This window comes from Saccopteryx leptura, chromosome 1, assembly GCF_036850995.1.
Source record: "Saccopteryx leptura isolate mSacLep1 chromosome 1, mSacLep1_pri_phased_curated, whole genome shotgun sequence".
In the NCBI taxonomy this organism is placed as follows: domain Eukaryota; kingdom Metazoa; phylum Chordata; class Mammalia; order Chiroptera; family Emballonuridae; genus Saccopteryx; species Saccopteryx leptura.
In genome coordinates, this window is record NC_089503.1 from 329,551,096 (window position 1) to 329,573,942 (window position 22,847).

General features: G+C 38.0%; 1 protein-coding gene across 1 annotated transcript in view; it reads right to left on the bottom strand.

Annotated features, from left to right (window-relative positions):
- The window catches only part of MANEA (mannosidase endo-alpha), a 68,659-nt gene extending 46,369 nt beyond the window's left edge, over positions 1-22,290 (bottom strand). The window contains exons 1-2 of the mRNA XM_066358857.1: positions 22,141-22,290; positions 2,575-3,153 (exon numbers count right to left, since the gene is read on the bottom strand). Of these exons, the coding sequence (XP_066214954.1) occupies positions 2,575-3,115 (541 nt within the window). The 5' untranslated portion in view covers positions 3,116-3,153; positions 22,141-22,290. The remainder of the gene's footprint in view (positions 1-2,574; positions 3,154-22,140) is intronic.
- Positions 22,291-22,847: the final 557 nt, after the last annotated feature.

A 22,847-nucleotide genomic window follows, 5' to 3' on the forward strand; every position in this document is an offset into this window, starting at 1 on the left:
GTTCGATTCCCAGCCAGGGCACAAAAAAGAAGTGCCCATCTGCTTCTCCACTCTTCCCCCTTTCCTTTTTCTTTATCTCTCTCTTCCCCTCCTGCAGCCAAGGTTCCACTGGAGCAAAGTTGGCCTGGGTACTGAGGATGGCTCCATGGCCTCTGCCTCAGGCGCTAGAATATCTCTGGTTACAAAGGAGCAACACCCCAGATGGGCAGAGCATCACCCCCTAGTGGGTTTGCCAGGTGGATCCCACTCAGAGCACATGCAGAAGTCTGTCTCTCTGCCTCCCCTCTTCTCACTTTACAAAAGTACAAAAATACAAAACCAGAAAGCAATTAATAGAATATTACTAAGTCTTTACATATCATTATTACTCTAAATGTAAAAAGACTTGAATTCACCAATTAAAAAGCACAAAGTGGCTAGATGTATATAAACAAGACTCAACTATATGCTGTTAACAATAAATCCACTTCAGGTTTAAAGGTATACCTACACTCAAAAGTAACAAAAAAAATTAAAGCAAGTGGAAACATAAAGGGGTTAGGGTAACTGTACTTATAACAATCAAAATAGCTGAAAAATATACAACTTTGTAGAAACTAAACAACAAATTCCTGAACAATCTATGGAGAAATAAAGAAATCAAAACAGGAATCAAAGATATATCAAAACAAATTAAAATTGAAACATAATATATCAAAGCTTACAGGATGTGAAAAATCAATTTTGAGAGAGAAATATATAGCAATAAATGCATATATAAAAAAATAAGAAAGATCACAAGTAAACAACCTAATTTTATACCTACAGGAATTAGAAAAGAAGAACACACTGAGCACAAAGTTTGCAGTAACAAAGAAATAATAAAGATTAGAACAAAAGTAAATGAAATCAAGACCAGGCAAGCAATAGAAAATGTCAATGAAACAAATAGCTGAATTTTCAGAAAGATAATACTGATGAACCTTTAATCAGACTACTAAAATAAGAGAAGACTCAAATAAAATCAGAAATGAGAGAGAATACTAGTTCTGTATATTAGTTCTGTAAACTAATACTACAGAAACAAATAGGATGATAATCTAGGAAAAAGAGGAAATTTCCTAGAATCAAATAACCTTCCAAGACTGAACCAGAAATATATAAAAAGTCTGAACATACAATATCATGTAAGAAGATTGAATCAATAATCAAAAGCCTCTTAGAACAGAAAACCCCAGTACCAGATTGTTTCACAGGTGGGAACACTTTCAAATTTATTCTACGAAGCCAGCTTTACCCTGACCAAGGCCAGAAAGAACCATAAAAAACTACAGACCAGTATCCCTGATGAACACAGTTGAAAAATTCTTATCAAAATATTAGCAAATTGTGGCCCTGGCCGGCTGGCTCAGTGGTAGAGCGTCGGCCTGGCATGCAGGGGTCCCGGGTTCGATTCCGGGCCAGGGCACACAGGAGAAGCGCCCATCTGCTTCTCCACCCCTCCCCCTCTCCTTCCTCTCTGTCTCTCTCTTCCCCTCCCGCAGCGGAGGCTCCATTGGAGCAAGGATGGCCCGGGCGCTGGGGATGGCTCCATGGCCTCTGCCCCAGGTGCTGGAGTGGCTCTGGTTGAAACAGAGCGACGCCCAGAAGGGGCAGAGCATCGCCCCCTGGTGGGCAGAGCATGGCCCCTTGGTGGACGTGCCGGGTGGATCCCGGTCGGGCGCATGCAGGAGTCTGTCTGACTGTCTCTCCCCGTTTCCAGCTTCAAAAAAATACAAAAAAAAAAAATAAAAATTAGCAAATTGAGTAACAGAACTCACTAAAAGGATTGATCATACAACATAACCAAGTGGGATTTATCCCTGGGATTCAATGATAGTTCAACACATGCAATTCAATAAATGTAATAATAAACCACATTAATAGAATGAAAGCTAATTAGATTCATAGTTTCCTGCTATGGAAGGGTGGGGCTGAATAAGGGAAGTATGACAAAACTTTTTGGACTATAAAGTACTTTACTTCATGACTGGGGTGGTATCTAAACAGGTATATATCTTTGAGAAATATTACTGATCTGTACACTTAAGGAGGAAAATTTTCTGTCTCCAATGTAAATCAAAATAATAGATTTAATAAATAATAAATTAATAGAATTTTAAAATTACAGTAAATTAGAAATCAATAAAAATAATACATTCCAAAATCTAACAAAATTTGAAAATTAAACAACATACTTTAAAGTAGTGTTAAAGAGGTTCTTGCCTATATGCTTAAGAACATATACAGGCCCTGGCTGGGAGCTCAGCAGATAACGAATCATCCCAGTACACTGAGGCTGTGGCTTGGATCCCAGTCATGGCACATACAGGAAGCAATCCATGAGTGCACAACTAAATGGAACTAAGTGGAATGCCAGGGTGATGCTTCTTTTTCTCAAATCAATGGCAAAATTAAAAAAAAATAAAAAAACATATATACAGTTTAACTTGGGTGTTTATAGGTTTACATTTATAGTTAATAATGTGAAGACTAATTAGTAATTATGTTTTATAAAAAATTATATATTACACACACACACAATAAAATAATTACCAATTGAAGCCGAGTGTATTTGTTTCATGTGAGTTTCGATGACAGAAGGGTCCCGAGAGCTGTAAATTCCCAATTCAGGGTAAAAGCTGGAGCCAATATCATCTGGAGGGTTGTGTTTTCCTTGTGAATAATTTTTGTTTATTCTAGGGTCCCAGTGCTTCAGAAATGGATGGTTCCAATGTATATATTTACCATCAAATTGTGGATTTCCATACCAACTGTAATAAAATACATGTACATAATAATTCAGAGGTTGGAGTTCTTGCAGGTAAGGTTCAGAGGCTTTGGAAGATTTCACAGTGATTTCAACACTTTTTAAATTCTTGATATTTGTTTCACTGTTGATTTTGTCACTCATTTGGGAATCAAAATTTTTCCCTAAGTGAGTTCGCTGACGAACTTCTGGTAGAAGGTCAAGTCCAAAAGGAACTCCAAAAGTAGCTTTATCTGGTCTCAGCATTTTTAAAACCACCATCAGAGAAAAAATAAGTAGAATAAAAAGCGACAAAATGATGCAAGTCCTTCTTCGAAACTTTGCCATGCTGACATATTTTAAACTCCAAAATGATAAATGTTTAGCTGTAATTTATTGAAAAACAGTAATTAGTAACCAGTATTTACATAATTTTTCAATGTACTCAAAAGTAACTACTAAACTCAACAAAGTTCATTACGCTGAGAAAATGCTACTGTACATTAGGATATTAATTATATCAAATATTGATGTCTACAACAGAATCTGTATCTTGCTAGACTAAATGGCAGTATTATGTTGGAAATACCACAATTATGTTTTGTCAAATAAATATTTTCATAATTTTATTTAACAAAACAAATATATTTATATTTTCATCATGTGGAGAGACTGTAGGTACAATGAATATAAAAAAACATTCTATGTATACTGACTAAAATTTTCTAAATATAAAGTTAAATTCATAATTTAAAAAAGGAAATACTCATCAGATTTTCAACAAACTCATATTTTTTTAACTAAAATAATTAATTCACAAGGAGGCAATAATAATGAGTAATCACACGTTTTTCTTTTTTTTCCTTTTTGGCATAACAGGTTTTATTTCTTTTTATTCCCAGAAGTGCTCTAAAACACATGCTCCCAAAATTGCCACAGGCAAACAATAGGAGTTTGTAGGTAGATATTAGCAGAATGAACAAATTCCATACCTTTTCATTTTATAAAGAGACAGGTAATTCTCAAACAGGAGAATTAACCTTGTAAAAATATTTTTTTGCATTTATTGTGGTGAGACTTTTTAATAAAATTATACAGGTTTCAAGTGTACAATTCTATAATACATCATCTGTATATTGTATTGTGTGTTCACCACCCCATAATCACACATTATTTTTAAGAGAGAGAGAAAGGATGGGAGAGAGATGAGAAGCATCAACTCATAGTTGCAACACTTTATTTGTTCATTGTTTGCTTCCCATACTTGCCTTGAAGGGGAGGTGGAATGCAGCCAAGCCAGTGATCTTGGGCTTCAAGCCAGCAACCTCGGGACCAAGCCAATGACCACGGGATCATGTTGATGAGCCCACACTCAAGCTGGTAACCTCAAGGTTTAAAACCCAGGACCTCAGAGCCCCAGGACAACATTTTATCCACTGCACCACCATTGTTCAGGCCATCACACATTTTAAATGACATTTTTAGATGGAATAGAACGAGATAAAAGAAATTTTAATGATCCCAACTTAGAGATTTCTGACTTTAAGAAATATTACTTTATAACTTTGAAAATCATATTGAACAGAGGTTATAAAATTAACCTACAACTTCTAAAAAGGTTTCATGTGTGTTTTTATGTTTTATTAAGTACGTGTATATACATAATATGTATATGTACATATGTATATATACTATGTATATATATCTACACGGATAAAATGTTTAAGCCTTTTTATGTACAAATTTTTTACTAGAAAGATATTTGGAGAAAACTTCACATTGATTGTATTTATAAAATATGATATTATACTAAACATCATGTTGTTATTCTAAAGCATATTAAAATAAGTTAATCATGATAGAAAAGAGAGAAGTAAAATTTAACCTAATGAGCAAGTATTTCTGTCACACACAAAAAATTTCTACAAACTGATGCTTTCCTCTTTATGCATTTTTACAAGAAATAAGATAAGCAAGCATTGTATCTTTTAGTGCTAAAATTCATAGAGACCCTCCTCAAACTCAATCTTGTTTAATTATAAAATTTATCACAATTAAAATTTAATATACATTTAGTTTGAAACATAAACATTCAAAAATAAAACTGCCAGATTTTAAAAGCCCATCTATACCTTTTTGCCCCCTGTCAATCACTAGCCAGAGCTCTTAGGCAAGAGAAAGAAATAAACAGCATCCATAGTAGAAAAGAAGAAGTAAAGGTATCACTTTTGGCAGATAGCTTGGTTCTGTATATAGAAAACCCCAAAGACTCCACTGAAAAAATATTAGAACCAATAAACAAACAAAATAAAGTCACAGGACACAACCTCAGTATACCAAAGTCTAATGCTTTTCTACATGCTAACAATGAAGCCTCAGATAATGAACTATAAAAAAGAATTCCATTTACAATTACAACAAGAACAAAATTACTTAGGAATAAACTTAATAAAGGAGCTCAAGGACCTATATACTGAAAACTACAAAGCATTATTAAAAAAGCACTGAAAAAAAAAACACAATGAAAAGGAAACATATCTGTGTTCGTGGACTGGAAGAATCAACATTATTGCCAATATAACCTAAAGCAAATTACATATTTAATGCAATTCCCATTAAAATCCCAATTTTATCTTCTAAAGATATAGAACAAAAAAAATCTTCACATTTGTATGGAACCATAAAATACCCCAAATAGTCAAAGCAATCCTGAGAAAAAAAGAACAAAGCCAAAGGTATCACATTACCTACTTTAAATTATTCCACAAACTATGATAATCTAAACAGTATAGTATTGGAAGAAAAACAGACATACAGACCAATGGAACAGAATCAAGAGCTTAGAAATAAAAACACATATATATGGGCAAATAATCTTTGACAAAAGAGCCAAAACCACATAATGGAGAAAAGAAAGGCTCTTGAATAAATACTGGTGAGAAAACTAGAAAGACACATGCTAAAGAATAAAACTTGACTACAGTTTGCCCCTATGCACAAAAATTAATTCAAAATGGATCAAAGACCTAAATTTAAGTTCTGAAACAATAAATTACATAGAAGAAAACATAAGTACTAAACTTATGGACCTTGGCCATAGAGAACATTTTATAAATTTGACCCCAAAGTCAAGGGAAGTAAAAGCAAAATAAATGAATGGGACTATATCAAACTAAGAAGCTTCTGCACAGCAAAAAGGCAACAAACAAAAAGGCAACAAACTAAATGGTAGTTGATATTCACAAACTACAGCCTAATAAAGGGTTAATATACAAAATATATAAAGAACTCACAACACAACAACAAACAAGTAAATAATCCAATTAGCCCTGGCCGCTTGGCTCAGTGGTAGAGCGTTGGCTGGGCATGTGGAAGTCCCAGGTTCGATTTCCGGTCAGGGCACACAGGAGAAGCGCCCATTTGCCTCTGCACCCACACCCCTCTCCTTCCTCACTATCTCTTGCTTCCCTTCCAGCAGCCAAGGCTTCACTGGAGCAAAGTTGGCCCAGGCGCTGAGGATGGCTCCATGGCCTCCGCCTAAGGTGCTAGAATGGCTCCAGCCGCAACGGAGCAACGCCCCAGATGGACAGAGCATCACCCCCTGGTGGACATGCCAGGTGCATCCCAGTAGGGCACATGCAGAAGTCTGTCTCACTGCCTCCCTGCTTCTAACTTTGGAAAAAATGCAAAAAAAAATCCAATTAAACAATGGGGAGAGGCCTTGGCCAGTTGCTCAGTGGATAAGAGTGTCGACCTGGAATATGGATGTCCTGAGTTTGATTCCAGTCAGGGCACACAAGAAGCAACTATCTTGTTCCCTGTGACCCCGCTTTTGTTTCTATTTTTTTCTTGTTTACTGTGTTATTAGATTTCACATGTGAGATCATAGGTATTTTTCTTTTTCAGCCTGGCTTATTTCACTTAGCATAATAATCTCCAGGTCCATCCATGTTGTCACAAAAGGTAATATTTCCTTTTTCACAGCTGCATAGTATTCCATTGTGTAAATGTATCACAGCTTTTTTATCCACTCATCCACTGACAGACACTTGGGCTATTTCCAGATCTTGGCTATAGTAAACAATGCTGCAATAAACATGGGGGGTACAGATCTTCTTTTGACTTAAGTGTTTGGGAATTCTTAGGATATATTACTAGAATAGCTGGGTCATAAGGCAGTTCCATATTTAATTTTCTTAGGAAATGCCATACTATTTTCCACAGTGGCTGCATGGGTCTGCATTCCCACCAGCAGTACAGAAAGATTCCCTTTCTCCACACCCTTACCAGAACTTGTTTGTTGATTTGTTAATGAGAGCCACTCTGGCAGGTATGAGATGATTTCTACTTGCATTTTCCTAATGATTATTGACAGCATTTTTTCATATGCCTATTGGTCATCTTTGTCCATTTTGGAGAAGTGTCTATTCAGGTCCTTTGTTCATTCCATAATTGGATTGTTTACCTTCCTGGTGTTTAATTTTAGAAGTTCTTTATAAATTTTGGTTATTAACCCATTATCAGATGAATGGTTGAATGTGTTCTCCACTGTACAGTTTGCCTTTTCATTTTGTTAATGGTGTCCTTTGCTGCACAAAATCTTTTACATTTGTCCCACTTGTTTATTATACACTGCCACTTTGCCAAATTCATTTATCGGGTCAAGTAGTATTTTTGACTGATACCTTAGGGCTTTCTATGTACAGTATCATGTCATCAGCAAATAATGACATTTTTACTTTTTTTCCAATTTGGATGCCTTTTCTTCTTCTTGTCTGATTACTATGGCTAGGACTTCCAGTACTATGTTGAATAAGAGTGGTGGAAGGGGACACTTCTGTCTTTTCCTGATCTTAAGGGGACTGCTTTTAATTTTTGTCCACGAAATATGATGTTGGTGGTCTGTTTGTCATATATGGCTTTTATTATGTTGAGATATGTTTCCTGTATTTCCATATTGCTCAGAGTTTTGATCATAAATGGGTGCTAGATTTTATCAAGTGCTTTTTCTGCATCCATTGATATGATGATGTAATTTTTATCTTTCATTTTATTTATGTGATGAATCACATTTATTGATTTGCAAATATTGTACCAGCCTTGCCTCCCTAAAATGAATCTCACTTGATCATGATGTATGATCTTTTTAATGTATTGCTGGATTCGGTTTGCTAATATTTTGTTGAGAATTTTAGCATCTATGTTCATAGGGTAATTGGCCTATAGATTTTTTTTTCTTTGTAGTGTCTTTACCTGGTTTTGGAATTAGGATAATGTTTGCCTTGGAAAATGCTTGAAAGTCTTCCCTTCTCTTGAATTTTTTGGAATACCTTGAGAAGGATAGGTGTTAGTTCTTTGGTAAAATTCACCATGAGGACATCCAGTACAGGACTTTTTTTTTTTTTTTTTTTTTACTGGGAGTTCTTTGACAACTGTTTCAATTCCATTTGTTAGAATTGGTCTGCTTAGGTTTTCTAATTCTTCCAGATTTAGTTTTGGAAGATTGTATGTTTTTTTAAAATTTCTCCATTTTGCCCAGGTTGTCCATTTGTTTGGTATATAGTTCATAGTATTTTCTTAAAAGCCTTTGCATTTCTGTGATGTCAGTTGTTACTTCTCCTCTTTCATTCCTAATTTTATTATATGGGTCCTCTGTTTTTTTTCTTGACAAGTCTGGTTAAAGATTTGTCAATCTTGTTTACCTTTTCATTGAACCAGCCCTTGGTTTCATTGATCTTTTGTATTGATTTTTTAGCCTCTATGTCATTTAGTTCTACTCCGATCTTTAGTATGTCCTTCCTTATACTTCCTCTTGGCTTTGTTTCTTGTCCTTTTAGGTGCAGGATTAGATTGTTTATTTGAGGGAGTTTTTTTTATAATAGTTTTATTTAGACAATCAACTTTAATGGGGTGACATTGGTCAACTATAGCACATAGATTTAGAGAAAACATCTCCAGATTATTTTGACATATAACCATTTTGTTGTATAACCATCACCTAAAGTCAAACCATCCTCTTTCACCCATCATTTGGTTTTCTTTATGCCCCTTCCCTCCTTCCTCCTCTCACACCTCCCATCCCCTCTCCCTGGTAACCACTGCATTCTTATCTATGTCCATGAGTCTCAATTTTGTGTTTGACCTATGTATGGAATCATACAGTTCTTAGTTTTTTCTGATTTACTTATTTCACTCATTATAATGTCATCAAGGTCCATCCACGTTGTCATAAATGATCCCATTCAGTGGTTGGCAAACTCACTAATCACCAGAGCCAAATATCAATAGTACAATGATTGAAATTTCTTTTGAGAGCCAAATTTTTTAATCTTAAACTATATAGGTATGTTCATTGTTATAAACATAATTAGAGTACTCCTAAGCTGGCCTTTGAGCCACACTCAAGGGGCCAAAGAGCCGCATGCGGCTCACGAACTGCAGTTTGCAGACCACTGTTCTATGTCATCACTTCTTATGGCTTAGTATTCCATAGTATATATATGTCCCACATCTTCTTTATCCAATCTCTACTGAAGGGCTTTTTGGCTGTTTCCATGTCTTGGCCACCGTGAGCAATGCTGTGATAAACATGGGACTGCATGTGACTTTACATGCCAATGATTTTGAGTTTTGGAGGTAGATAGCCAGTAGAGGGATTGCTAGGTCATATGGTAGTTCTAGTCTTGATTTTTGGAGGAACCACCATATTTCTTCCATAATGGTTGTACTACTTTACATTCCACCAACTGTGAATGAAGGTTCCTTTTTCTCCACAGCTCTCCAACACTTGTTATTACCTGTCTTGTTGATAATAGCTAATCTAACAGGCATAAAGTGGTATCTCGTAGTTTTGATTTGCATTCAGGTGGTGAAGATGAGCATATTTTCATATATCTATTGGCCATTTGTATTTCTTCCTGGGAGACATGTCTGTTCATGTCCTCTTCCCATTTTTTTTTATTGGATTGTTTGCTTATCTGTTGTTGAGTTTTGTGAGTTCTTTGTACATTTTGGATATTAGGCCCTTATCTGTGCTGTTGTTTGAAAATATCACCTCCCATATATAAATACTTGGCTGCCTGTTTATTTTGTTGTCAGTTTCTGTTGCTGTGCAAAAAGCTTCTCAGTGTGATATAGTCCCATTCATTTATCATTGCCTTCACTTCCCTTGCCTTTGGAGTGAAATTCATAAAATGCTCTTTATGACCAAGGTCCATGAGTTTAGTACCTATGTTTTCTTCTACGTAACTTATTGTTTTAGATCTTATAGTTAGGTCTTTGATCTATTTTGAATTAATTTTGGTACAAGGGGACAAATTGTAGTCGAGTTTCATTCTTTTGCATGTGGCTCTCCAGTTTCCCAGCCCCATTTATTGAAGAGGCTTTCTTTTCTTTATTGTGTGATTTTGGCTCCTTTATTAGATTATTTGACCATATATATGTGGTTTTATTTCTGGGCTCTCTATTCTGTTCCATTGATCTGAGTGTCTGTTTTTCTGCCAAACCATGCTGTTTTGATTATCGTGGCTCTGTAGTATAATTTGAAGTCAGGTATTGTAATGCCCCCAGCTTCATTTTTTTCCCCTTAGGATTACTTTGGCTATTTGGGGTTTTTTATGATTCCATATAAACCTGATGATTTTTTTGTCCCATTTCTTTAAAAAATGACATTGGAATTTTTATTGCAATTGCATTAAATTTGTATATTGTTTTGGGTAATATGGTCATTTTAACTATATTTATTATTTCTATCCAGGAACAAGGAATATTTTTCCATTTCATTGTGTCTTTTTCAATTTCCTTTAACAATGCTTTGTAATTTTCATTATATAGGTCCAAAATAATAATTCTTTGTTATATTTATTCCTATTTTTGTTGTTGTTGCAATCGTAAAAGGGATTATTTTTTTTTAGTTCATTTTCTGAAGTTTCATTGTTGGCATATAAAAAAAGCAATTGACTTCGGTATGTTAATTTTGTATCCTGCAACCTTACTGTATTGGTTTATTGGGTTTTTTGCTTCTTAAGGTATGCCTGTAAAGCTATAAACTTCCCTCTCAGGGCTGCTTTCACTGTACCCCATAGATCCTGGGTTGCTATACGTTCATTTCCATTTGTTTCAAGGAGATTTGTTATTTATTCCTTGATCTGATTGTTAACCCATTCGTTATTTAATAACATGCTATTTAGCCTCCAAGTGTTTGAATGTTTTTCAGTTTTTCTATTACTGTTGATTTCTAGCCTCATACCATTGTGGTCAGAAAAGGTGTCTGATATGATTTAATCTTAAATTTATTGAGCCTTCATAAGCATAAATTTCAAACCAACACTCCAAATTGCTTATCAATCCTATTACTATATCCTAGTACCAAGATAGCGAACCTTTTTATAAAAACCACCCACTTTTACAGTGCTGTTCAACCTGGTCCCTCCCGCCCACTAGTGAGCATTCCAGCTTTCACATGGGTGGTAGGGGAGCAACCAAACATGCTGCGATTGGCCCACCATGAAAGCTGGAACGCCCACTAGTGGGTGGGAGGGACCTGGTTGACCAGCACTACAAAACTGGGCGTTTTTTTGTTTGTTTGTTTGTTTTTTGTATTTTTCTGAAGCTGGAAACGGGGAGAGACAGTCAGACAGACTCCCGCATGCGCCTGACCAGGATCCACCTGGCACGCCCACCAGGGGCGACGCTCTGCCCCTCCGGGGCGTCGCTCTGCTGTGACCAGAGCCACTCTAACACCTGGGGCAGAGGCCAAGGAGCCATCCCCAGCGCCCGGGCCATCTTTGCTCCAATGGAGCCTTGGCTGCGGGAGGGGAAGAGAGAGACAGAGAGGAAGGAGGGGGGGTGGAGAAGCAAATGGGCACTTCTCCTATGTGCCCTGGCCGGAAATCGAACCTGGGTCCCCCGCACGCCAGGCCGAAGCTCCATCACTGAGCCAACCAGCCAGGGCCAAAATGGGTGGTTTTTATAAAAAGGTTCACCATCACGGCCCTAGTATATTCACTTTTCTAAAAAGAATTTCATTCCTTCTCATTTTTCATCATTCTGCCACATCACCCACATCTTCTATTTTCTTCAAATAGCCATGTCTTGCCCTGGTCAGTAGCACAGTGGATAGAGCCTCGTCCCAAGCACTGAGATTGCCAGCTCAATTCTGAGGTCACCAGTTTGATCCACAGTCAAGGCATATATGTGCAGCAATCAATGGGTGCACAAATAAACAGAACAACAAGTTGATGCTTCTCTATCTCTTCCTCTTTCTCACCCCTTACTCCCTCTCAAATCAATGGGAAAAATATATAGTCAAGTCTTATAAGTGATAGCAAAAACAATCATAAAAGAACTTCCTTATTTTCCCATTCAGAAATTAGCTAACCTATTGGCATCTACTTTTATTGTTGGCAAATTATTTTCGGTTTAAATTTGTTCTGTTTTAGTGCTTTGTCAATCTTCTATGGAAAGTCCTACTACTTGTACTGAAATTTTTTTTTTTTGTATTTTTCCGAACCTGGAAACGGGGAGGCAGTCAGACTCCCGCAAGCGCCTGACCGGGATCCACCCAGCATGCCCACCAGGGGGCGATGCTCTGCCCATCTTGGGGCATCACTCTGCCACAATCAGAGTCATTCTAGCACCTGAGGCAGAGGCCACAGAGCCATCCTCAGTGCCTGGGCAAACTTTGCTCCAGTGGAGCCTTGGCTGTGGGAAGGGAAGAGAGAGACAGAGAGGAAGGAGAGGGGGAGGGGTGGAGAAGCAGATGGGCGCTTCTCCTGTGTGCCCTGGCCAGGAAGTGAACCCAGGACTCCTGCACGCCAGGCCGACGCTCTACCACTGAGCCAACCGGCCAGGGCTGTACTGAATTTTTGCAGAATTTTCATAACTGAAATTTTTGTTTCATCATTTTATTTTATTTTGATTTTTAAGTTTCTCACTATATTTTTCATATGGAATTATCTGATGTGGTTTTTTTCATTTATGAAAGTTTATGAAGCTATTTTTCTGTCAATTTTGTTTTCTAATATTACCTCATTTCTGAGTTTTCATATTTGTCATTTACTTATTCATCCATACCTCATTTTTTATTTTTATTGTTTACTTCAACTTAAATATTAGGTTACAGCTGTCAGGTATTTTGTGAGCATCTTTCTGGCATGCTTTCAGTGTTTATAAGTTTACAAACATTTTTTCCTATAATTACTTGGTATGGGATTTCATGGAGATTGTTTTTTGTTGCTGAAGATCGTGGGTCCTCAAATAACTTCATTTTGCTAAATGTTTCATTACACTGATGATGAGATGTAGGAACGTAAGTCTTGTTTATATCAATTAATCTATGGTAAAATTGCTTTTGTTATAAATGGTTTTGTTTAAAAATCACAGAACCTGTTAGGTACATAAGTGAGGAATTACAGTGTATTGCGTGAAATAATTTCCACTTACTTTTTTGGAAATATTGAATTGTGTTATTCTTCCAGCCTGACAGCTTCAGAAATCATTCCTCTGCTGTTTATGTGAAGTCACTATAGTCTAAAATTTTTCTGAGATCAGTGGGTTTTTCTCCTTTCCATATGTATTGAGAATTTATTTGCTTCACTTCTATTTTGTTCCCACCTGGATCAGTCTGAAAGTTTTTTCCAGAACTTACTTTTCAATATGGAGTTTTGCCTGAGAATGAACTTCAGCAACCTAAGTTCTTCCGAGTTCTTAGAAACCAAGAAGGTGTAGTTCCTTCAGATATGACTTCACATCCCCCTCCTTGATTGCAGCCACTATTCTCAAATTTGACTGTCAATCTTTCCCATTAATATTTATAATTAAAGAATTAGGAAAATAAAAGATAGTTCAGAAGCAACTATTCTGAATGAATAGAGAGACAAAAGGAGTTAAATAAATACATGCGATATCAGTGTATAATATATTCCAAAATGAGTTGAAAAAGTAAGAAAGCAATAATGGAGCAAAAGTAATATTTGGAGAGATAGTAGACAAGAAATTTATAAAGCTAAGAAAAGATATTCACCCACAGAGTGAAGGAGCAGGTTGAATCTAAAGCAAGATAAGTAGTAAGAAAACGATACTATGTATGTGTGTGAGAGTATATATCATAGAAAAATAGCTGATGGGGAGAAATATATATAAAGTTGGATACAGCTTTGTAATCTTAAAATGTTGGTGTATTCATTGAAAAAAAATGAGAAAAAATGCTTTGAAATCACATAAAGTGATTGTCTAGACATACTGTTAAGCGAAAAAAGCAAAATGCAAATAGAAAATATACATTTTCTCAAGTAGGCAAAAGAAACACACACAAAAAACAAGACTCTAATTAGGCTGATTATCTAAAAGGAGTGAGAGGGAACAGGCTGGAAAATATGGGGTGATGAGAATGGGGTAAAAGGTTGAGGAATGAAAGTGACTCTTCTCTGAGCATACCTTATACCTTTTTACACTTTCATTTTTTGAGCCATGTTATATTTCACATACTCAAAACAAACAAATACACTTAATATTAAGTGTTGAACTCAAGTTAGTAAGTTGTTTTTTGCAATGGTATATGTTAGCAATTCTTGAAATACTTAATGTATATTCTAAAAGAAAATAAGCAATATGATGGAAAATAGGGCCAAGAATTTTCACTGACCAAAAAAGTGAGATATTAAAAAAAAAAAAGTGGGAGCCTTTCCTGTGGTGGCACAGTGGATAAAACATAGACCCAGACTGTCAAGGTCCTTGGTGTGAAACCCAAAACTCATCGGCTTGAGTGCAGGTGTTGCTGGCTTGACCATGTGACTGAGATGATCCCAAGGTTGCTGGCTTGAGCAAGAGGTCACAGTCTCAGCCTGAGCCCTTCCCCACCCCCGCATCCAGTCAAGTCACATATATGAAGCAGTCAATGAACAACTGAAGTGAAGCAACTACGAGTTGATGTTTCTCTCTCCCCACCCCCCTCCTGGAGGGGAGATATATATAAAGTCTACCAGAAAGTTCTGTCCATTTTTGGAATAAAACAAAATACAAATTTTTCTTACCATCAATAAACTTTATTAAATAATATAATTGCCATTATTATTAATGATTTCTTGCCAGCGTGAGGGCAATTTGTTTATCCCATTTTTGAAAAATGTTTTATCTTTTGATGCAAAAAATTGAACCAGTGCTTGTTTGATATCTTCTTCATTTTTGAATTTTTTGCCCTTCAAAAAAATTTTGTAAGGACAAAAACAAGTGATAGTTGGAGGGTGCTAAGTCCGGGGAATATGGTGGATGTGGCAGACATACTTCTGTAGCATTTCTTCCTTGTTGAAATTCATAAAAATTACAGTGGCATAAATGAACTTTATCAGTAGCCATGGATACACTATCGCTTCACACATAAGGCTAACATGAATCAACTTTGTTTTAATTTGCTACATCAGTATGTATACATTAAGTGATAAAAATAGAGAGGCACACATGCGCCAAATAAACGTGCTTACATGTCGAAACTTGTGATAGAAATGGACAGAACTTTCCGGTAGAACTTATATATATATGATATCATATATATGTATGTATGTATGTATGTGTATGTATATATATACTGTATGTATGTGTGTATATATATATATAAAATGTAGACACTAGAATAAAAAATATGTTATCAGATTGTAACTGGCAGTATCAGTATGGATGTGTGGCTTTTACCATCAATAAGTAGGTGTAGGTACACGTGTATGTACATGCAAATATATTCACATTATTTCCTAGCTCTGTTCACTGAGACTGTCTACAACCAAAAATCTCCATCAGCAATGAAGACGTCTGACGCAAACATTTTGGTTTTTAAACGCCCTTCAGGTTCCTTGGAGAAATGTTGATTCTAAGACTGTGGATGGGAAATTATAAGATAAACCTAGAACATGTTGCCAGTAAATAGGGAAGTAGAAGTTAAATCTCTAAGACATAGGAGCTACCTTGAAGGGAGAATCACTAGCTAAATCTGGATCAATTTCAGCATCAAAATAAGGAATAAGAATAAACTATAGGCATTAAAATGGTGAGAATTCTTGAACCTATACTAATATTTTTAAAAGTGAAAAATAAATGCAATAGAGTCATATGACAAAACCAACTAATAAATTTAGATGGAATAATGAAATTAGAATAACACCATTTGACAACTACCATAATATTACCATGTCAGAAAAGAATCAAAAATGGATATTAGGCCCTGGCCGGTTGGCTGAGTGGTGGAGCGTCAGCCTGGTGTGCAGGAGTTCCGGGTTCGATTCCCGGCCAGGGCACACAGGAGAAGCGCCCATTTGCTTCTCCACCCCTCCCCCTCTCCTTCCTCTCTGTCTCTCTCTTCCCCTCTTGCAGCCAAGGCTCCACTGGAGCAAAGTTGTCCCGGGCGCTGAGGATGGCTCTGTGGCCTCTGCCTCAGGCGCTAGAATGGCTCTGGATGCAACAGAGTGACGCCCCAGAGGGGTAGAGCATCGCTCCCTGGTGGGCATGCTGGGTGGATCCCGGTCGGGCGCATGCGGGAGTCTTTCTGACTGCCTCCCCATTTCCAGCTTTGGAAAAATGAAAAAAAAAAAAAAAAAAAAAAAAGGATATTAAATGAGAAAAAGTTTGATGAGAAACAGGCTATCTCCTCAAATATATCTAATTAACCACAAAAGGAAAATAGTAATTCAACAGTGCAGAACCTAGCAGACCCCATTTTATCAAACAAGTAATCAATATTACTTCATCAGTTAATTTTGGAAGAAGATATGAAGCTTCTAAGAAGGGATCCTAAGGACACAGAATCACTGCTGTGGTATCTGTCAAAATTTAATCTGGATCTAAGCATGAGAAAACATCAAATATATTAGACACACACATATACATACAAAGATCTAAGCATATATATAGATACACACAATACATATACACACATAACATGCACACATTACATATAACATATATATAATTGTACACAATATACTACATAAAAATGTGTGCATGTATAATGATAAAGCAAATATGGTAAAATATTACTATCTGGTGAATCTGCAGAAAAACAAAGGACTGTTGAGTTCTTTGACTAACACTTTTCTATAAGTCTAAAGATATTTGAAAATTAAAAAAGAAAAATAAAGAAGAATCCCACAAGCAAACTGGAGCACATGAGCTGTTAACCTAATAGAGGGGTTGGGAACCTATGGCTCGCGAGCCAGATGTGGCTCTTTGGATGGCTGCATCTGGCTCGCAGACAAATATTGAATTAAAAAAATAATAATGTTAAAAATATAAAACATTCTCATGTATTACAATCCATTCATTTCCCACCGCTCATGTTCATGGTTGCGGGTGGCTGGAGCCAATCACAGCTGTCCTCCAGGACACCACCAAATTTTTATTGGATAATGCCTAACGTACAGGGGTTGTTGTATGGCTCTCACAGAATTTCATTTTAAAATATGTGGCATTCATAGCTCTCTCAGCCAAAAAGTTTCCTGACCCCTGACCTAATACCTGATTATTTCTGGGACGGGTCAGCTCACAGATTTCTGCAAGCTCTGCACTAAGGGCCTCTAGGGATTGAAATTCCTACCTATGGAAGGTGTGAGCCCCATAGTTATAAGTAAAAAAAATGATATAACTACTTTTGGCTACCTCTCACTTGTTGTCCTGAAATTTCCATAAAGTAGAAAAAAATTATCAATATTATATGATCTCAACTATATTAAAGATACACACAAAAGGAGCAAATAAGTAAGGTACATATGTACGATTACCTCTGGGTGAGAAACCAGTGACATTTTCTTACTCTGTCTTCTAAAATTAGAACATAATGCTTCATAAGGAAAGTCTGTGAAGTTAATTCATAAGGAAATAGTCAAGTTAATGAATATTGATGAGTCACAAAGAATGGCAGAAGTAACTACTGGATTTAGAAATCAGTAAGACATTGACTTTTGAGATGCTGACCAGCTGACTGGCAAAATGAAATGCATGAAAGGTCAGGATATATAACGGAAAGAATATTGATCTTGGAATTGGAAGATGTGTGTTCAAATTAGTCTTGTTGATTTAGTTGTGTAATCCTGAGTAAGTCACTTACTCTCTTCTTTAAAAAGAACATATTGCCTGTTTTGTTTTCTGACAAAGTTGTTTGTGAATCATACAGATAATGTATGTGAAAGAAAGTATAAAAGGGTAATGCTTTAATCAACTGGTGAATTCTGATTGGATTTAAAGATAAATAAAAAATGTAGAAAACCTAGTTTTAAAGCTTTTTATATTTGTTATATACACTTTTCAGATCTACACATGAACACAAAACACATAAAATCCATTTGAGAGTTGATGCCTGTCTTTTTCCCTTGTCTGTCAATGTAATTTCTTAAACTGGTCCCTCTTTTTTTTTTTTTTACATTACTTAATTCATTCACATAAAAAAAATTTTCATATTACCATAGATGATTCTTATCCAACATCCATGTCCCAAATAACAAGTCATCTCACCCAAAGTAAGGCAGATCATTGTGATTACAAGAATGGGACAAATGCCCGAGTTAAAATCGCAGTTGTATCCTTTTAACTATTTCACCTATACAAGTGACCTGATCCTTCTTTGCCTGTTTTTCTTATCTGTACAAGTTATTACCTCATTCATAGGATTTTTATGAGGATAAAATAATATAAAATTCTTAGAATCATTCCAACTTAGTGTAATACTGAATATACATGAGCATATATGATGATGATAATGATTACTATCAGAGATAGGTGTCTGGCAAACAACTAATTAACAAAAAAAATATTTATTCTCTCTAAATGCCAATTCTCTGTATGGCTAACTTTTAAAATACTACTCATCCAAGACAAAGCTGAAATGTTACCTCCTCTTCTTGATACCTCTAATGGTTCCAAAGTGAAAAACACTCACTTTCTTATAATAGTCTATCGTTACAGCACTATCTGCTTTTTTTTTTTTTTTTTTTTTTTGGCATTTCTTTCTTTATGTATTGCACCATGCTATTTATTTACATGTATTATATCCCCGACTACACTGCTCCTTAAGGTCCAGAAATGGAGTCCTTATTGTTACTGCCTACTAGAGCCCACTATATGTTTTTTTTGTGTGTGTGTGATCCAGAGAGAGAGAGAAACAGAGAGGGACAGATAGGGACAGACAGACAGGAAGGGAGAGAGAAGCATCAATTCTTCATTGTGGCACCTTAGTTGTACATTGACTGCTTTTTCATATGTGCCTTGACTGGGGGGGGGGGGCTATAGCAGACTGAGTGACCCCCTCCTTGCTCAAGCCAGCAACCCTGTGCTCAAGCTGGTGAGCCCACGCTCAGGCGCGACCTCGGGGATTTTGAACCTGGGTCTTCGGTGTCCCAGTCTGACGCTCCATCCACTGTGCCACCGCCTAGTCAGGCAATATATCTTATCACAGTCAGTGCCCATCAAGTGTTCAGCTTAAACAATTTAATTTCTGGCCCTTTTAACACTGGTATATATATATGGGCAATATGTGTCTAGCCAGAGTCTACTGACTACACATATACTTAAGGTGTTTACATAAGTCTATAATGAACATACTATACAGGAAGAATCATATAGAAACACAGATCCATTTTAATTATGGTGTCTAACACGCAAAACCACAATGACCCTTGACATGCCTTAACACATGTAATATCTCACAGGAAAGTAGCAGAACTATTTATTTGGCTTCAACAGAAGGAAACAAGTCTTAGAAGTCACTTTAGAGAAAAAAAACACACAAGTTAATTGCAGATGATATAGGTTCTCAAACTGGGAATCTATGCCTGGTGTTAGCTACTTAAAATCTGTTATCTTCAAAGGGCATTTAATATTACATAATAGGTTCTTTTGAAACTTTATGGTTTCTATTTTGGTTCTGTGCTTTTAATCTTTGAAATGATAGATTTTGACTTGGAGGTCTACAAAGGTCCAAGAGATCCAGAAACAGTATGTCAATTATTTCAAAAAGTATTTGCTGTTATTTGTTACTCAGAAAAGCCTAAGAGATATCCCCTTTCATTTATCTATTATTAATTCTACAAACTTCTGGTGCTTTTTTTTTTCTTAGTAGTGTTTTCTTCTAATTTTATTTCCTAAGGAGCCATTGTAGATAAACTAATACCAGAAGACACATCTGGAACTTTCAAAATCAGTTTCTGTAGCAATACCTCCTGCCCAGGAAAGTTTTAGGTAAATATTTGTACACTTTGGTTAACAAAAATTCAGTTAAGTATTACCTCATCCTTCCATTTTAATCTTCATAACAACCTACGAAGTGGAAATTCTTTTTAATGCCATTTTACAGATGATGGAACTAAGGTACAGAGCAGGGGTCAGGAACCTTTTTGGCTGAGAGAGCCATGAATGCCACATGTTTTAAAATGTAATTCCGGCCCTGGCCGGTTGGCTCAGCGGTAGAGCGTCAGCTTGGTGTGCGGGGGACCCGGGTCCGATTCCCGGCCAGGGCACATAGGAGAAGCGCCCATTTGCTTCCCCACCCCCCACCCTTCCTCTCTGTCTCTCTCTTCCCCTCCCGCAGCCAAGGCTCCATTGGAGCAAAGATGGCCCGGGCGCTGGGGATGGCCCCTTGGCCTCTGCCCCAGGCGCTAGAGTGGCTCTGGTCGCGAAAGAGCAACTCCCCCCCCCAAGAGGCAGAGCATCACCCCCTGGTGGGCACAGCATCGCCCCTGGTGGGCGTGCCGGGTGGATCCCCATCGGGCGCATGCGGGAGTCTGTCTGACTGTCTCTCCCCGTTTCCAGCTGCAGAAAAATACAAGAAAAATAAATAACTAAAATGTAATTCCGTGAGAGCCATACAACGACCTGTGTACGTTAGGCATTATCCAATAAAAATTTGGTGTCTGGAGGACAGCTGTGATTGGCTCCAGCCACCCGCAACCATGAACATGAGCGGTAGGAAATGAATGGATTGTAATACATGAGAATGTTTTATATTTTTAACTTTATTATTATTTTTATTAAAGATTTGTCTGCGAGCCAGATGTAGCCATCAAAACAGCCACATCTGGCTAGCGAGCCATAGGTTCCTGACCCCTGGTACAGAGCAATTATTGACTTGATCCAAATATCTCGGCTAACAAACAGGTAAGTCACCTGTCAAGCAACTAGCAAGGAGCAGGGCAAATCTGCCTCTAGAGCTAAGCTTTTGCCCTTATGCCATTCCACCTTGCTACAACGTTATTAGACAGATCAAGTTTACAGAATGTAACACTGTAATTTTTGCTGGCATTTGACCCTATTTTCATTTAAAGGTATGGCCTAGTAAATAATGTTTATCTTTTGCCTACTCATAAATTGTAGCCCAAATTTAATCTCAAGACAACTTATTTTCTGATCATAGTTACTATTCATCACATGACTAATGTTTTATAAGTGGAGCCTGAAAATCCTAAGGTTCATCGCACTCGACAATTTTTAAGGGTTTACATATACTTTAATATCAATGAAGTAACATATTATCATGAATGACTTACAGTGCGACTTCATATTACCCATCTCCATTTTATATTTTTTTCCAAAAAATTGTATAAACACCTTAACATAATCCATTTCTGCCCCATTTGTCTTTTTTTTAAGTTCATGTAACATTATACCCCCTCCTTTTTCTTTAAATACTTCTACATTTCCCCGTAACACCTATCTGCAATAGTAAAACCAAAACAAACTAACTACATAACTGCCTGAATTTCAATTTGCTCCTACGGAAAATGGAAAAATACACTAATCTACCATAGCTGCACCCTGAGACTTAGTAAAAAATAAGTCTACAAAAACAGTGCCGAACACATTAATGAGGTGAATGGAAAAACCATCCCCGTGGGGCCTCGCCATCCTTGCTCTCCTCTCCCGACGTCTCAAGGCACCGGAAGAAAGGCCACCGCAACCACCCGCTGCAACCCCAGCGGGCAGGCCCGGGCCCTCCGCCTCTCCACCCAGACCCCAGGCCCGGCTGCCGTCTGGGGACGAGGGGCAGGTGCTGAAAGGCTTCCGTCACTCACGGAATTCCCAGTGTGCTGGGAGAGGAGGGGAAAACCGTGCGGGTGGAGGTCCCACTCCAAAGTGGCGGAAACAAAACCGGCGGGGCTGGGCAAGGTAGAAGGCAGTGAAACCAACCCAGACAAAATAAGGGGCAGAGCGAGGTGGCCCAGCGTCCCTGGGCGCTCAGCTCGCCACCTCCCGCCGCGGGCAGCCGGCGAGCGGGTCAGGGGCCGCGGGCAGGGCAGAGGCGAGCAGACTGGCTGGCGGGCCAGAGCGCAGGAGCTGGCAGAGGGCCCCGTGCCGGCCGCAACCGCATCTGCCCGGCCCCGACGCTCCGAGTTACTCACCAGGGTCTGGGAACCCGGCCACCAGCAGAGGCTCCGCGGCCAGAACTGCAGAGGTTGGAAGAGGTGAGAAAGAGACAGAGGCCGCGGTCTCTCGGCTGCGAGCCCAACCCTTCCCTCCTCCAAAAAGGAGCACGCAGAACGTGCAAAGCCCGGGGGCGGGGCTTACCGAATGGGCGGGGCTCTGGGTCCCCGGGCAACAGGCCCTCTTGTCAGTGAGAGAAGAGAAAAGTGGATGAAAGATTGGAGAGTTTTTCGGTGTGTCCTGGACTTACGGAGAAAAGGTGTAGAATACGGTCGGGCTGGATTCCAATCCTCTTTCTCCAACGACAGATGACCCGCCTCTCTCTTAGAAGCTGGTCGTCTAAAATTCCACTTGGAAGCTCTCACCAAAACGGACAGCTGATTTCTGATATGGGTCGTTCAAAATTTGCATTGACCTCGAATACACTGGTTGTTTTCAAACTTTCTAAATTAAGGAACCGCGTTGCCTTTTTTTTTTTTTTTTTGTATTTTTCTGAAGCTGGAAACGGGGAGAAACAGTCAGACAGACTCCCACATGCGCCCGACTGGGATCCACCCAGCACGCCCACCAGGGGCAACGCTCTGCCCACCAGGGAGCGATGCTCTGCCCCTCCGGGGCGTCCCTCTACCGCGACCAGAGCCACTCTAGCGCCTGGGGCAGAGGCCAAGGAGCCATCCTCAGCGCC